General features: G+C 35.5%; 1 protein-coding gene across 2 annotated transcripts; it reads left to right on the top strand.

Moving 5' to 3' along the window:
* The first annotated feature begins 462 nt into the window (after window positions 1-462).
* LOC107899749 (protein root UVB sensitive 6) lies at window positions 463-16,236 on the top strand. Of its 2 annotated transcripts, XM_016825536.2 has the most exons (13): window positions 466-1,062; window positions 1,321-1,419; window positions 1,542-1,655; window positions 3,186-3,257; window positions 3,366-3,476; window positions 3,559-3,678; window positions 13,548-13,649; window positions 13,750-13,822; window positions 13,965-14,048; window positions 14,149-14,213; window positions 14,317-14,418; window positions 14,516-14,683; window positions 15,862-16,236. In XM_016825536.2, exons 1-13 carry the CDS (start codon window positions 712-714, stop codon window positions 15,913-15,915), a joined length of 1,515 nt encoding a protein of 504 aa, XP_016681025.1. In that variant the 5' UTR covers window positions 466-711; the 3' UTR covers window positions 15,916-16,236. The 2 variants fall into 2 exon arrangements, with proteins under 2 accessions (XP_040949746.1, XP_016681025.1); XM_041093812.1 differs by lacking the exons at window positions 13,548-13,649; window positions 13,750-13,822; window positions 13,965-14,048; ... (2 more) ...; window positions 14,516-14,683; window positions 15,862-16,236 and adding an exon at window positions 8,707-9,946 and having other exon boundaries at window positions 463-1,062.
* Window positions 16,237-16,502: the final 266 nt, after the last annotated feature.

Genomic DNA, 16,502 nt, shown 5'->3' with positions numbered 1-16,502 from the left:
ACCTTGACTCCATGCTTGACCTATTACTACCTTGGGTCACTATATGTGGGCCCAATTGATCATGATTAAACGCATAACATTAATATGGTAAAAGAAAAATATGTAATTATGCCACATTTGTTATTTTAGTCGATAAAGTGAGTCGAGATAGTTTGCATTACTCTGGCAACGTAATGTGACATCTCACAGTCGAATTCAGCAACCAAGTTGGGTGAAAGGTGTTAAAAGTTATCAATTAAACTTTAATTATTAAATCAAAAGAGTAGAGGGATTAAATTCCTTTGAATAAAAATAAAAATACTAACTTTTAAATATACAGAAAGTATAGGGACTGAATGCAGAATTGGACCTTTTATGAAAACCCTTTTATTTTTCCAAAAAAGTGAATTAAGAAAAAGTTTTACAAATGAAAAACAATTTTTAGTTTTATAATGTTGGAATTTTGGAATAAAAACGAAACAAACAGTCCCCATTCCCTAAGAAAAAAAAAAGAGAAAAAGAAAAAAAAAGAAAAAAAAGAAGGTGTTTTAATTGAATTGTAATTGTAGCCACGGCCACCTTCCACAGCTAAATGGCCAATGTTGATGTCGTTAATACCGAAGTGTGCCAAATCGCAGCATAAAGGCACCTTCTTTTCATGCTTCAAGTCAAACATTTAAGAAAATACTCGCAATTTCTTTTGCTGATATCGGCTAACAAACACAGACCAACATGAAGCAATCCACCAACTCTACATCCACCTCCGCCGCCCAAACCCTGACCTCCCAGGAGTCTCGCCTCCTCGTCCGCGAAACGCTGCGTATCAGCGCCAGCCTGGCCTCAAATGCCGGTTTAAGTAGCAGCACCGGCATACACGAAGGAGCCGCGATACCATTGATGGATGAAAACCGGAGGATGGGACTGGTGGGGGACGAATTTCGAGATTCAAGTTTGAAATTGATTTGTTGTGAGGAAATTGACGGAAGGAGATGGAAGTACGTGGCCGAGAAAGATTCCTTCGGAAATTTCAAGAACAATTCCATTCGCACTGTCAGTTTGCACACCCCACAGGCACCTCTTGATGTCAGTTTTCTACTTCGTTTCGTATTTTTCATACTAGTATAGAGATAATTTATATCAAACAAATTGGAAGATAAAGAATAAATAGTTGCGCTATTTTCCATTTCTAATAATGACTATTCTCGCTGTAAAAGTATACTTAATATTCCAAGTGAAGCCGCAAGATCTTTTACTTACTGTTGGATTTGCTTCTATTTAGATTTTAGAACATTTTTATTTTACTTGTGGGTGACTTGGACTGTTTTTCATTTGATTATGTAGGAATTGATGTCATTCATACGATCATATGTGGTGCCGGAGGGCTTCCCTGAGAGTGTTACTCCTTCATACGTGCCATACATGACTTGGAGAGCGTTGAAGGTGGTTTTCTAAGTATATTGGAAAATGGAGGGCATTGTAGGACTCAAGTCTCGCCCTTGCCTCTCGATTTAGAATTTTAGCATCGCTAAATACCATACTGAATGCCATCTTGTTCAATGCAGCATTTTTTTGGTGGAGCAATGGGTGTTTTCACCACGCAAACCCTTTTGAACTCGGTTGGAATCTCTAGAAATAGTGCTACACCTGGTGCTGTTGCAATTAATTGGATTCTCAAGGTAGGGAAGACGTAAGATGTTTGAAGTTAACAACATACGTCCTTCTTTAAGTTTAGCGGCTGAAAAATATCAGCTTACATTTGCTTCGCAATTGTTACTTTACAACTGTCTTAGCTCTTCTGGTTGTCTAGTTTGTAAGTTTTGTCAATATTCTGATATTAACAGTTATTTTAGGATATAGAGAGCCACTGAGTCTACTTTGCAATCATGAAGGCTGTTTGTCTTAGCACATCTTGAATTTTCTTGGACTGGTATTTTCTTTTGCTGAAATTTTGTTTCTCATATTAGTATTTCCTTTGGTTGAGGTTTAAAATGTATGAAGAATTGCCATTTTTGATCTGACAGTGAAGTTTTCAAGGGTGTTAATTGTTATTTGAAACTTGTGCTCAGTAAGTTATGAGAGGTTCTGCGTATGAAAATGTTCCTCCATATCTATACCAGGCTCCATCTCAACATTGGGGTTTCTCCTTTATTTGTTATGTAGATGTCATTTTCATTAACTGATTGATTGACTTGGTGAAGTTCTAGATATCCTTATTATGTTGAGTTTCTATGTAGCCCCGAAATTTAGTGGTCCATTTCTGATTTCTGACCTGTCAATATTTGGATGTTCACCTTAGATCATCTTTGCTGTTTTCGTACTCTGCTGCACCAATACACTTTGAAATAATATGTTGCAAATGCATAATGTAATTTTCTATGGCTGTCTTCATTTGTTCAATTTCTTTTCATGTTAAATTATTAGGAGAAACCTGCTCTTCAAAAGTAAATATGTTAGCAATGCTAACAAGGTATTCTTAAAATTTTTTCCTAAAGCTACTGTGTCGTTTGACCGGATGATTTTCTCTTCGTGCAAAACTGGCTAGTAAGTGCTTATGACATCTTGTTCATGTTGGAAGCTTGTCTTGGAGTTTAGCTGCTTTTTACATGTTTGATACTAGATGCAAAGCTGGTGACTTGTTTTTCACCAGGCTAGAGGATAAAGTTATAAATTCAGACTATGTTGTACTTAAAAACAAAAAAGCCTTTGTTATACACCTAACTTATTGCAAAGTTGCTTCTAGTTTTTTCTTAGCATACTGCTTGCAGAAAGAAAATGTGTGTAAGATTTGTATGGCTTTTTGCCAAAATTACAGTTTAATATTTTTCTTGATTAAGAAAATGTGAGTGTAAGATTTAAATGACTTTTTGTCATAATTACAGTTTAGTATTTATCTTGATTGAGTTTCCAATTACTGTTTCAAAAATTAAAACATCTACTTATATCCATCTAAAAGGAAATGTCTTATTGCTCGATTTTACTCCTTATTGGCATCTGTAAAGCATTCAAGAAGTAATTTCATAGAATTCATTAAATAGTCAAGCTGCTATCGTTTCGCCAACTTTTGGTTTATAACTTATTAGTCTTTATCCTTTTATATTATCGCCTATTTGGTTTGTCTTTTTATATCGAATGTTGTGTTATAGAAAAAAAAAGGAAGTTTGTTGAAACTGGCTGTTTAGCAAGCTAAAATTTAACTATGCTTGCAGGATGGTGCCGGTCGGGTTGGTAAAATGCTTTTTTCCCGACAAGGAAATAAATTTGATTATGATCTAAAACAGGTTTTTTTTTCTTTTTTTTTAATTTTAATTATTATATATATTTTGTGATGGAGGTTGTAGAACTGTTAGTTTATCTTCACAAGATATTGTTACATCCAATGTGTTTAGCTGCGGTTTGCTGGTGACCTACTTATGGAGCTGGGTGCTGGGGTAGAGTTGGCAACTGCATCTGTGCCTCATCTCTTTCTTCCTTTGGCTTGTGTGGCAAATGTGTTGAAGGTGATTTTTTTTTTACCAGTACAACTTCTGTCTTTATGGTCTTTTAAGTATTGCAGTCTTATTCTTTGCAACTTACTTATAGAATGTTGCTGCTGTAACATCAACATCGACTCGCACACCAATTTACAAAGCCTTTGCTAAAGGAGAAAACATTGGAGATGTCACTGCAAAAGGAGAATGTGTTGGAAATATTGCAGATCTGGTATGCCTTAAAAATATCTTGATAGTCTGAAGTAGTGTTATTTGCAGACAAATTTCTAAATTACCAGTGATATGAGTGGAAATAGGAAGAAAGAGTAAGAATTGATTTATCCATTAGCAAGAGAAAGATGTGCCAATTGAAAACATGATACAGCAAAGTGTATCAGAGATGAGTGTTGTAGATGCATTGACAAACTTGTAAACATTGGAATAATTAGGACATAATAAAAGAGGACAAATTGCATTGAAGCTGTGTTGTTTCTACTCTATTTTAGCTGTCGCACCCAGGCTTGACACACGTCCAATGGACACTAGTTTTGAGATCTGACCCTCCAGATATAAGGAGAAACTTGTGAAAAAATTGTATGTTCCTGTGCCAAACGCATATCCATGAACCCCCCCCCCAAAAAAAAAAAAAAAACCCTCAAACAATCTTTATAACACAGCATGGAAGAAATAGACTGGCTGGATTTTAAGGGAAGGTTGCTTTAGATGCTGTACTATGGAAGTAGGTATGTTGTTTGATTGGAATGAGAATTTGGTGTTACACTCTTTAAATTTCAAAAACATATTGAGATTTCCCTTTGCAGCAATGACATTGTAATGACCACAATGGTCAGGGTTTTCTTGTCAACATCTTTTGTTGAGAAAAGGCAACCTATATGTATTAATTTGCTGTTTGCTGCTTCTGCATGATGGTTTGATAACTTCAGATGTTGTTTACAACAATGGCCACAAGAACCATCTGGTCTTGCCCATAATAGTAGGCAAAAAGGGGTTAAAAATAGAATTGTTTGGATGCATGATAGTAAATATATTAATTATCATTTCTAGCATAATCTAATTGACTCAAAATACTACTTAGTTCTTTGTTTTAATCCGACATAAAATACATTGAAAATAGGTAGAGACTCAACTTGAGTATAAGAGTACAAGAGCTGAGATAAACACCACTCAATACCATTTTTCACATCATTAATTACTAGAATAGCAACTTAATCATTGAAAACAATTAGGCTAGTGATAGAGAAAAAATATAGAAGAAATTTGGAAAGGCATAAGGGAATACTACAAGATTATATTACAAAAGAGAGGTAATAGAATGAATTCTCAAAGTTAATTTACAAAGCATGGTGAGTGGAAGTTTCTTCTTGCCTAGGAGGTAGGGCTTCCGTATATGGAGGAACTACAAATAACAACACAAAGCATCTTGACGTAGACTGCCCTTTTCTTGTGGGTTTCCTTCCTCCAGTTTTGTTTGACGTTATATTTAGACAAAAACATCACAATGATTAGAAGTTAATTCTCGAGTCCAATCCATTGGAGTAGGTCCTTTTCTTTAGATTGTGCCACGATCTTCCACATATGTGCCAAGTTAAAGTTTCTAGTAAGGGTTTCTTGGTAGTGGGTCTACTTAAAAAGTGTTTGATATTAAAAGATTTGCGTAGGTTGTGCCCTTTGGGGTTAATAATTTGAGTATTTGCTTTCATAATAATATTTCGGTTTGATATTGGTGATCAATATATTCTAAGGAGTACTATTCCCATGTTTGGCCATCATTAAGAGGACCATTGTTCAAGAAATAGGGATTGTTAGTTTGCAAAGCAACTTTTGAAGTGATATGTATTGATAAAAATGGTCAACTACACTATAGTTATAAAATTGTTTCACAAAGGTCTTGTTGTGTGGTGATCTACATGTGTCAAGTTTAATTTGCTAATAAGGGTTACTTGGTAATGGGTCTACTCATAAGGTAGATTCGCCTAGGTTGTGCTCTTTCGGGCTAATGACTTGAGCATTTGCTTTCATAATAATATTTTGTCTTGATGTTTGTAATCAATATATTTCACTACTCCCATGTTTGGCCTTCATAAAGAGGGACCACTTTTAGGAAATGGGGGTTTGTTTAGTTTGCAAAGCAACTTTTGAAGTGATTTGTATTGATAAAAGTGGTTAAACACTTGTATTGTCAAATCGCTTCGTGAAGCAATTGCAGAGATGGAACATTTTGGTCAATGGTCTAAGTTTCGAACATCTTTTCATCAATCTTTCTCAAATCCCATTCCTTCTATGATGACCAATGTAGAGGTTTCTTTGGCAAGGAGAGTAAGTGTTGCAAACAAGTGAAATAGGATGTGCCTTGAGATGGCAGAAAGGAAGATTAGAATAGACCTTGGAAGTATTGAGCGTAGTTGCATTTGGTGGCTAGAGTGGCGGAGCAAGGGGTAGTAAGGTGGAAACTAATTCTAAGAAGAGAATTAAGATAAAGGATTATAGAGAGAGTTTGAGAGAAAGTTTTGCCCCCAATGTGAAAAGTTTCAAAAGTCCCCAAATGAGTTTTGAGTAGAGAATGAGAGTTGCAAAATTAGGCATATAGGAGTAATGTGGGGGATTTTTGGTTATTGATAATGGTTTATTTAAAAGAGTTTTAAGTTTTTGAAGTGATGATTTTTGAAAGAAAATGGGAACACTCAATATTATATGGAAAGGTTAAGAGAAAACCTTATAACTACCTCTATATATGATCCATCAAGCTAAGCTCTCTAGAGCATCTCAAGAGTGAAGCTAACCCAAGAATCCTACCATATTATGGGATTATCTTCATTTCTTTTGTTTTGATGAAGTAATATGGTATGAAACATCTTCTATGGAATACATCTTGGAGAATGTGTCTTTAAGGATAATCTTGTTCTACAAATGGGTTGTTTTATAAAAATGTTTTGTGATGGTGTTGTTTTTGGCAGAAGCTTGTCAACTAAAGGTATGTTGAACAACCATTGGTCTGAACATAGCTATTCTTGGTAGAGGTTATTCTGAACAACATCTATTCTTGAACAACATTTGTCCTGAATAAGAGCTATTCTGAAAGGTATTTGTTCTCAACATTGTTGTTCTTGAACAATATACGTTTCTAACAAGAGTTGTTCTTGAATGGCAACTATTCTGAATTGTAGCTATTCTCAAACCAAGGTTGTCTTAAACAACTATTCTAAACAAAAGTTGTTCTTGTAGAGGAGATATTAGATATAGCAGTGTTAGTAATCGTTTCAAGTCAATTTTCTTAACATAGGAAGTGCCGTTTCCTATAAAGTGAGCTTATTTATCTTTTAGAATAAATAGAATTGTAATAGCTAAAGCCAATAAGGTGTTGGTAGTGTTGGCAAGCTTGAGGCCTTGGGACATTGAGTGCTTAGGTTGAAGTTACACCATGTAAAAAATTATGTGTGGGTTTGTTAGTTAGTTAGAGTTGAGTTAGTTATTGATTTAAAATTATTTAGTTCAGTGCTTGTAATGATTGATTCTGATTAAAATTTGTCGATTTCAGAATATTTGAGTATATCAAATATGATTCTAAAAATATTCTATCCCTAACTTTAAGGCTGTACAATATCCCTACAATTATTCTGTTTCCTAGCGTAAAGTTACCTTAGTTAGGCTAACTATGTGTATAAATATGTATGTAATCTCTTGTGGAAAATATAATAGAAAATATCTTGTTTTTTACTATCAGAGCCTGTTATTTAGCCCGATTTTTGGGATTTTTTAGCCGATTTCTTTAGCCTTTTTTTTTTTCTGACTCCCAACCAGTCCTCAAGTCTATAGAACTTGTTCAGACACAACATGACTGAAACTGTCAAGACCAGTAACACTGGGGAGGGCTCAGAAATTTCTGTAAACAACTCAAATCCAATGAGTGAGTTTCAAAATATCCAAGTAGCCTACAGGCTAAATGGAAAAAATTATCTAAAATGGTCCCAACTGGTTCGTACCTTCTTGAAAGGAAGAGGAAAGCTGAGTCACTTACTCGGAACTGGACCTAAAGAAGGGGACCCTAAGTTTGATGCTTGGGATGAACAAGACTTTATGGTAATGTCTTGGTTATGGAACTCTATGATGCCAGAAATCAGTGATACATGCATGTTTCTTAGCACATCCAAAGAAATATGGGAAGCTGTGAAGCAGACTTATTCTAAAGTTCGAGATGCTGCTCAAATCTATGAAATCAAGACTAAGATTTCATCCACCAAGCAAGGAAGTCGATCAATCACGGAGTATTCCAATCTGTTGCAAAGTTTGTGGCAAGAGATGGATCATTACCAGTGCATTCAGATGAAGTGCAGTGAAGATGCAGTACTCCTGAAAAGGTTTGTTGAAAAGGATCGAATTTATGATTTTCTTGCTGGACTGAATGTTGAGTTTGATGCAGTAAGAGTTCAAATACTTGGAAAAGAGGAACTACCATTACTAAATGAAACAATCGCAATTGTTCGTGCTGAGGAAAGAAGAAGAGGAGTTATGGTGGAGAACAATCAAGTGGATAGTTCAGCCTTGGTTACTAATGTTGTAAATGAGAGGAGATTTGGCCTGGAGCAGCCAACTAGTGAAGATAATAGACAGATAGAACGTACAAAGTCTTTTAACAAGGATTCCGTATGGTACACCTACTGCAAAAAGGCTCGTCACACTAAAGACAGATGCTGGAAACTCCATGGGAAGCCATAGACAACAAACAAAAATTTTTCAGAAAAAGGTGGACAATCAAAGGGACAAGGACGAGCAAATACAGCTAGACAGCTAGATAAAAAAAACAATTCTCAGGAATTACCTATTGAATTCAATAAAGAAGAAATTGAGAAGTTAAAAAATTTGCTGGGATCATTGGAAAAAACTTCTTCAACAGGTACTTGTAGTTTGGCCTTTTCAGGTATATCCTTTCCTCAAAGTTCTAAAGTCTCAAATACAGATACTAAAAGTTCTTAGGTCATTGACTCAGGAGCTACAGACCACATGACCCACTCCTCACAAAAATTTGTTTCATATACACCTTGTTCTAGTAGTAGAAAAATAACAGTAGCTGATGGTTCTGTGATCACAGTGGCCGGTCAAGGTAATATTGTTATAAACAAAAACCTTACTCTTAAAAATGTTCTTCATGTTCCAAAATTATTTACCAATCTTTTATCCATTAAAAAAATTACCAAAGACTAACTGTAAAGTGGTTTTCTATCACAATCGGTGTCTTTTTCAGGAACAGAATACGAGGAGGATGATTGGACATACTAAGGAAATAAATGGCCTATACTATCTTGAAGAAGTTAATGTTCTGAATTCCTCACCTTTATCTCTCATATCTGAGTCTATTAAAACCAATAAAGACCAAATTTGGCTCTATCACCTTCGCCTTGGTCACCCATCGTTTAGAGTCCTTAAAATTATGTTTCCTTCACTATTCAAAGGATTAACTGTTGAACAATTTCATTGTGATATCTGTGAACTTGCAAAACATAAACGTACCTCTTTTCCAGTAAGCAATAAAAGAACATCCACTCCTTTTACTCTTGTTCATAGTGATGTTTTGGGGCCATCCACTATTTCAAATATTTCTGGAGCTCGGTGGTTTGTATCCTTTATTGATGATTGTACTCGTGTGTCTTGGATTTTTCTTTTAAAACAAAAATCTGATGTTAGGTCTGTCTTTCCAATTTTTTACAACATGATCAAAACACAATTTGGGGCCAAAATAAAAAGGTTTAGGTCAGACAATGCCAAGGATTATTTCAATCAATTCCTCTCAACATATTTTCAAGAAAGAGGCATTATACATGAGTCATCTTGTGTTAGTACACCCCAACGAAATGGTGTAGCCGAAAGAAAGAATGGTCACATTTTAGCCATTACAAGAGCCCTATTGTTCCAAAAAAAGTCCCTAAACAATACTGGGGGAGGCTGTTCTAACTGCTACTCATTTGTTAAATAGATTGCCTACAAAGGTCCTTGAATCTCAAAGTCCTATGCAAGTTCTAGCCAAATTTTTTCTTGATTTCAATACCTCCAGTAATCTTACTCCCAAAGTATTTGGTTGTGTCGCCTTTGTCCATGTTCATTCTCAAAATAGAGGGAAATTTGATCCACGGGCTGTCAAGTGTGTCTTTCTTGGATATTCTTCCACTCAAAAGGGGTACAAGTGCTATCATCCAGCCACAAAATTTTTTTTTTGTAACAGTTGATGTTACTTTTGCTGAACAAGAAAATTTCTTCACTCGTCCTTATCTTCAAGGGGAGATCTTATTCACAGAAGATAAGGACAAAGAATTCTTTCTTCTTGACATTCCAGCTCCTGTCCAGCAACCAAACACTCTCATTCCAGCTCTAAACACTCCCATTCCGGCTCCTGTCCAGCAATCAAACACTCTCACTCAGACCTTGCCTGCTACCCAACCTGCCCAACTTGAAACAATGACCCCTATACAACCTGAAACTGAGCCTAGTACACCCAAATCACCAAGAGGAATTCAGGACACTACTCGTCCGTTACTGGTTTACTCAAGGAAGAAGGCACCAGTGCAAGTTCAATCATCTTCTCCTATACGACTTGAGGTAACTGCTGAACCTACTTTGAATTCTAATACTACAGATTTAGATGATTTTCCCATTGCGATTAGAAAGGGGACTAGAGCTTGTACAAAACATCCCTTGCACCTATTCATGTCTTACAAAAACTTGTCCCATAACCACAAAGCCTTTCTTACTAGCCTAAATTCTATTTCCATTCCTAAAACTGTATTTGAGGCATTAGAAGATGAGAATTGGAGAAATGCCATGAAGGTTGAAATGGAAGCTCTTGAAAAAAATAAGACATGGGACTTAGTGAAATTACCGGAAGGAAAGAAACCGGTGGGATGTCGCTGGGTGTACACAGTGAAATATAAGTCAGATGGTTCTTTGGAGAGGTACAAAGCAAGGTTGGTTGCTAAAGGGTACACTCAAATGTATGGGATAGACTATCTTGAGACATTTGCCTCTGTTGCAAAGATGAACACTGTAAGAGTGTTGTTGTCACTAGCTGCCAACCGAGGCTGGAAATTACAACAATTTGACATCAAAAATGCCTTTTTACACGGTGAGCTTGAGGAGGAAGTCTATATGGATGTTCCTCTAGGATTCGGTCCAAATACAAGACAGGCAGTTTGCAGACAAAAAAAGGCTTTATATGGACTAAAATAGTCCCCGAGGGTTTGTTTTGGAAGATTTACCAAAGTGATGCTCAAGTTGGGGTATAAACAGAGTCAAGGAGATCATACTCTGTTCGTAAAACATTCATCTTCAGGGGGAGTGACTGCTTTATTAGTCTATGTTGATGATATTAGTGACTGGTGATGATCTAGAAGGAATGGAGAAGTTAAAAAAATGCCTAGTAAAAGAATTCGAAGTCAAAGAGCTAGGTAAGTTAAAAAATTTCCTTGGTATTGAAGTGGCACACTCTCGGGAAGGAATATTCATATCTCAGCAAAAATACATAGTTGATTTGTTGACAGAAACAAGCAAGTTGGGCTGTAAACTAGCAGAGACACCCATAGAGGTGAACCACAGACTCGGAGATGTATTAGAAGATACAGCAGTTGATAGAAGGTCATATCAAAAACTTGTGGGGAAGCTTATTTACTTGTCCCATACCAGACCAGATATTGCCTATGCAGTAGGTGTTGTAAGTCAGTTTATGCACAATCCTAAGGAATCACATCTTAGTGCTGTATATCAGATTCTATAGTACTTAAAAGGCACGCCAGGCAAAGGAATCTTATTTAAAAAAGGAGAAAATTTAACCCTTGAAGCCTATACCGATGCAGATTATGCAAGATCTATGGTTGATAGAAGATCAACCTCTGGTTACTGCACTTTCCTAGGAGGCAATCTTGTGACTTGGAGGAGTAAAAAACAAAACGTTGTGGCTAGATCTAGTGCAGAAGCTGAATTTAGGGCAATGGCTCTTGGAGTTTGTGAGTTGTTATGGCTAAAGATTATATTGGAAGACTTGAAGATCAAGTGGGAAGGTCCAATGAAGTTGTATTGCGATAATAAGTCTGCTATCAATATCACACATAATCCACCTCAACGTGATTAGGGCAATGGCTCTTGGAGTTTGTGAGTTGTTATGACTAAAGATTATATTAGAAGACTTGAAGATCAAGTGGGAAGGTCCAATGAAGTTGTATTGCGATAATAAGTCTGCTATCAATATCGCACATAATCTAGTTCAACATGATCGAAAGAAGCACGTTGAGGTGGACAGACATTTCATAAAGGAAAAATTGGACAGTGTCTTAATTTGCACTCCATTTGTGTCCAATGATGAACAACTAGCAGATATACTTACCAAAGGATTGTCTGGGAAGTTGTTTCAGAAATTAGTAAGCAAGCTGAGAATGGATGATATCCACTTCCCAGCTTGAGAGGGAGTGTCAGATATCAAAATATTTGAGTATATCAAATATGATTCTAAAAATATTCTATCCCTAACTTTAAGGCTGTACAGTATCCCTACAATTATTCTGTTTCCTAGCGTAAAGTTACCTTAGTTAGGCTAACTATGTGTATAAATATGTATGTAATCTCTTGTGGAAAATATAATAGAAAATATCCTGTTTTTCACAGAATTGTTGATGTAGTTAGTTGTAACTTCAATATATATTTTAGTAGCCAAAACTATCTATAACCAAATAACTATATGGATTTTTATAGTATCTCTGCCCTACTCATATAATAGCCATTGAATTCCAAGCTTACCATTTCAAGGTGGTTGTCCACAAGAAAGCCTCCTCTATTATTTTATACTCAAATCATGATGTCTTGAAAAGTTCCCTACTTGATTCGAACCAATCACCTCCTAGAGAAAATTACCAAGGCTTTGCCATTGTTCCAATCACATAGGCCCATGCTTGACTAGACTGCGATGCTCATGTGGTGTAGTTCTGCTGGCCCTCTATTTCTGTTAGTAACTTCATCACTTTCTTTCCACAATGCATAAGCTACATTCTCTATATGATATATTATATAACTACCTTGACCAATGCAATGCACTTCAAGAACTGCTTTATAAGCTAAAAGAAACCCCATTTATTGAAAAATCTTCTTTTAGGATAACAGCCAAACAATCAAAAAGTACCTTATGAGATATATTGATCGGCTCCATCTAGACAAAAGATTATTGTGAAAGAAAATTCTCAACCTAGTGGCCCCTAGCAACACATAACAAAATGGATCTTTTCAATATCAGCTATGAGTAGACCCACTAAAGAAACTCATACTGGCACACCATACCTATCTTATTTTAAAATCTCTGCACAACTTTCATGGAAAGCATACAAGTTTTGGTTTAGAATATTGTCTACATATATGATAGTCAAGTCTTTGTCTGGACACACCTTTATGAAAACCCTAGGACAATATTCTTTTGGGAAAAAAGGCCAATCTAAAAAATATTAACATCTTTTTTCTAACTTCCTCTGTGATAAAGAAGTCATACCTCCCAAGATAGGAACAAGAACTTCCTTCCTCCTGCTTCTTGCAATATTACTTTGTAGGAGACTTCCTTCTCCAACCTCTCTTTTCTAATATCTTCTTTCTATTTTTTTTTAATCTTATCTTTGTTTCTAATCTTAGCATTCTTAAAATAGTTAAGTTGCTATTTTTGGTTATTAATGACATGTGTAGTTAGGTTCTCCAGTTACAACAGTGGATTCTTTGCATTAGAAGGCACTGTGGATGTCAGGTTCAGGCCAGTGGTCTACTGTAGAAGGGTTACTGTTGTTAAAAAATTACTAATGAACTGTTAACAAGTCACCTTTGATCTTTTTACTTGTATCTTATGCATGTTGGAAATCTTTTGTCATACAGAAGTTATATGTATGGATTTTGTGTTTTTGCAGTTAATACATGTCTCGCATCAATTCTATCTTCTTGTATTCAATATATTTGTTAATTATTCATAATATAAATTGTCATGCATGTTATGTTTTGTTTGTCTGTCCGTATTTTATTTTGTTTAGAAATTTGAGGTTTATCAACCAAACTGCTTAATGTTGTTTGCAGTTAGGAACTGGACTGAGCATTCTGATCTCAAAAAAAAACCCATCCTTGGTTACCACATTTTCTCTCCTGTCATGTGGATATGTTTTCAGTTCTTATAGAGAGGTTACACTAGCACTTCTGTTATTTTTTGTTAAACTGTCTGCCTAATTTCGTATTCGGAACATGTTCTGCTAATAATAGCTTATAATAATCTCCTTTCCAGGTTAGATCTGTTGTGCTGCACACATTAAATAGAGCAAGATTCAGTGTGGCTGTAGAGTCCTTCTTAAAGACTGGTTAGTCAAACTGTAACAGAACTTCACTGCATTTAGACCCTTTATTCTTTCTGTTATTGTCAATGACATTCTCAATGAATCAAAACTATTTGAAGAATTCTTCAGACATAGAATGACTTCATTGTGTTTCTTCACGATGCAGGACAAGTTCCCTCATTGCAGGAGGGAAATATGCAGGAAAAAATATTTAGTTTTCCATGGTTGAAGGACAGACCTGTTGTTCTTGGTGTGTATTAAACTGACAGTTTTTCCCTTGGCCAGAAAAAAAAGGCTCTAGGTGCTAATATTGTTTGAGTTCAATCTGAAAGCTCTCCCATTGTTTGCAGGCTCAAGATTTAGGGATGCTTTCCAAGATCCTGGTGCCTTTCTTGCGATAGAACCTCTCTTTGAAGTATGCTTCCTTGGAAACAAAGTTGATTAAATTTCTTCCCCATAAAGCATGTACCCACATAAAACATGCATAAACTTACATGGATTGTTGAATTATATGGCAGAAAGAAAGATATATAGTGACTTACAATCCTTCAAAGGGAAAAGTATATGCACTGCTCAAGGATCAAGCGAAGTCAGATGACATTCTAAAAGCAGCATTCCATGTCAGATAATCCTCTTGGCCTTATATACTAGTTATATTTCTTACCAAGCTTTGCTTTCATTTTTTGTGTTTAGCAGTAGTTCCACCTTGTATTACAGGCACATGTGCTCTTGCATTTCATTCATTCTGCCAATAATAGTCTATCATCTAGAAGCCAGCAAGAACATCTCATGCCAGCAGCTACTGATTTTGAGCTTCATATTGCTGAATCATGTAAGATGGTTTCAACATCATATAGACATTTCAAGAACAATGCTGCAGAACAGGTCAGCCGTTCTTGTCAGAAATATGCCATTCTATTTTCATACTCTATGCTATGTAATTTCTCCTGTGTTACCAGCTTTCTCTTCAGCTTGTCATATGTGCAAATATAAGGACAGTTGACTATTCTTTTTCAGATTTCCCATTTTTTATGTAATGTTTTGGGTGTTTTTTGGGTGGGGGCAAGAACTCATATGCTTAGAAATGATCCATAATGCTAACACACCTTATTGTGTAATATCCCATTTCACTTTTTAAAATATTAGAAATTTGGACTCTTTTATTGATCTTAATCTCTTAGGTTGAATGGCCTACATAAAATATGTTATATTACTAGTGACTAGCATATAAAGGGGCAAAATACCATTTGATTAAAACAAATGTGGAGATGGTTCTATATATATCTAACTGTTCATTATGATGAGTTTAATCACTTGAAACAATAAGCAAAACAATTGGAGTTCCTGCAGTTTTGTTTATTAGCCTCATGTTAATGCAAAAGAATGGATTGCTTGTATGTACTGCATGTTCAGTGACCAATGAATTGGGTCCATTTGCTTAATTTTAAAAGCATGGTGCTGCTAGAATTAGAAGTGTTGTTGCATGTTTGCATTGTGCTCTATAGTGCAAAGGGTGATTTGCAATTTACCTAATATTTTTCATTTGACTATCAATTACATAATCCCCGAAGATGAAAATACCTATTAAATGTAGAACTTCTTTAGTAGAGTTGTTCGCTGCAACTTTTTGATTGGTTAATCATGCTTCAGAGATGAAGCAGCAGTAGTGTATATTTCAGGAAGAATTTAATGGGGTTATTACTTCTGGGATTGTTGTCGGCTGTAAATTTACTTGGAGCTGCGAATGCTAGTAGCGGACAATTTTATGTGAGATTATGTGGAGGTGGTAAAATGAACCCAATCCAAAAAGCCGAAATCCTATATCTTCCACAAAATCTAAAAATTAGTTTGAACACCAGTATAACCCAGGCGGAAAAGGAGCTAAATCCTAAATGGTCTGAGCCTGATGCTTGTCTGACACCTCTAAAAGTATGATTTTGTTTGCGACCCTGTATTGTTGTTGATCCTTGCTGATGATCATATGTATAGATTTCTCTTCCTCATTGCATGTTTATAATTTGCGTTTCTGCATGTCTTTATGCTCCTTTTGACATGTCTGGCAGGGTTGGAGGATGTCGGACTCGCTTCTTAATCCGGGTCGGGCTCGACTGCATTGATGGGCTAAATTGGATGAACAAGTTTGAACTCTACTGTTTACCCAAAATTGGTTGTTGAGATCCAATTTCTGACCATACATTGCAATTAAATAGAGGAGCGGAACGCGCATATACATGACACAAGGGGTTCTGAAGTCAGTTAGCCCTATACCAATGGAAGGATGCGTCTTTGTGCAAGCCCTCGATTTTCTACACTCGGGCCTTTATTTGTGGAAAATGCATTTTCATAGAATTTATATATGGTGTAATTCCATGGTGTTTAATATTGTCAGATTTAAAATAAATTAATTTCTAATGCATTGCATATTATTTACACGTTTATTTTTTAAGCAGTTTTTAAATAATGTATTATTAATTTTTGTAATTTGTGTAAAGTAATATATTCATAATTTTTAATAATATTGAACTCTTTTGAAATTGTAACTAAAATATATTTTTATTTCATTATTTAAAGAAAATAAATATTAATCAAAATGATAAGTAATTAGAATAATAATTTCTTTTTGATAATTTTTTTGGGTAAATTACATGAATTGTTTTTAAACTTTGTTTAAAATTACATTTCAATTATTCTACTTTCAAAAGTT

The sequence above is a fragment of the Gossypium hirsutum genome, chromosome A03 (genome assembly GCF_007990345.1).
Source record: "Gossypium hirsutum isolate 1008001.06 chromosome A03, Gossypium_hirsutum_v2.1, whole genome shotgun sequence".
Lineage (NCBI taxonomy): Eukaryota > Viridiplantae > Streptophyta > Magnoliopsida > Malvales > Malvaceae > Gossypium > Gossypium hirsutum.
Note: the sequence above shows the minus strand (reverse complement) of the source record. Positions and strands in the feature narration are given on the sequence as shown.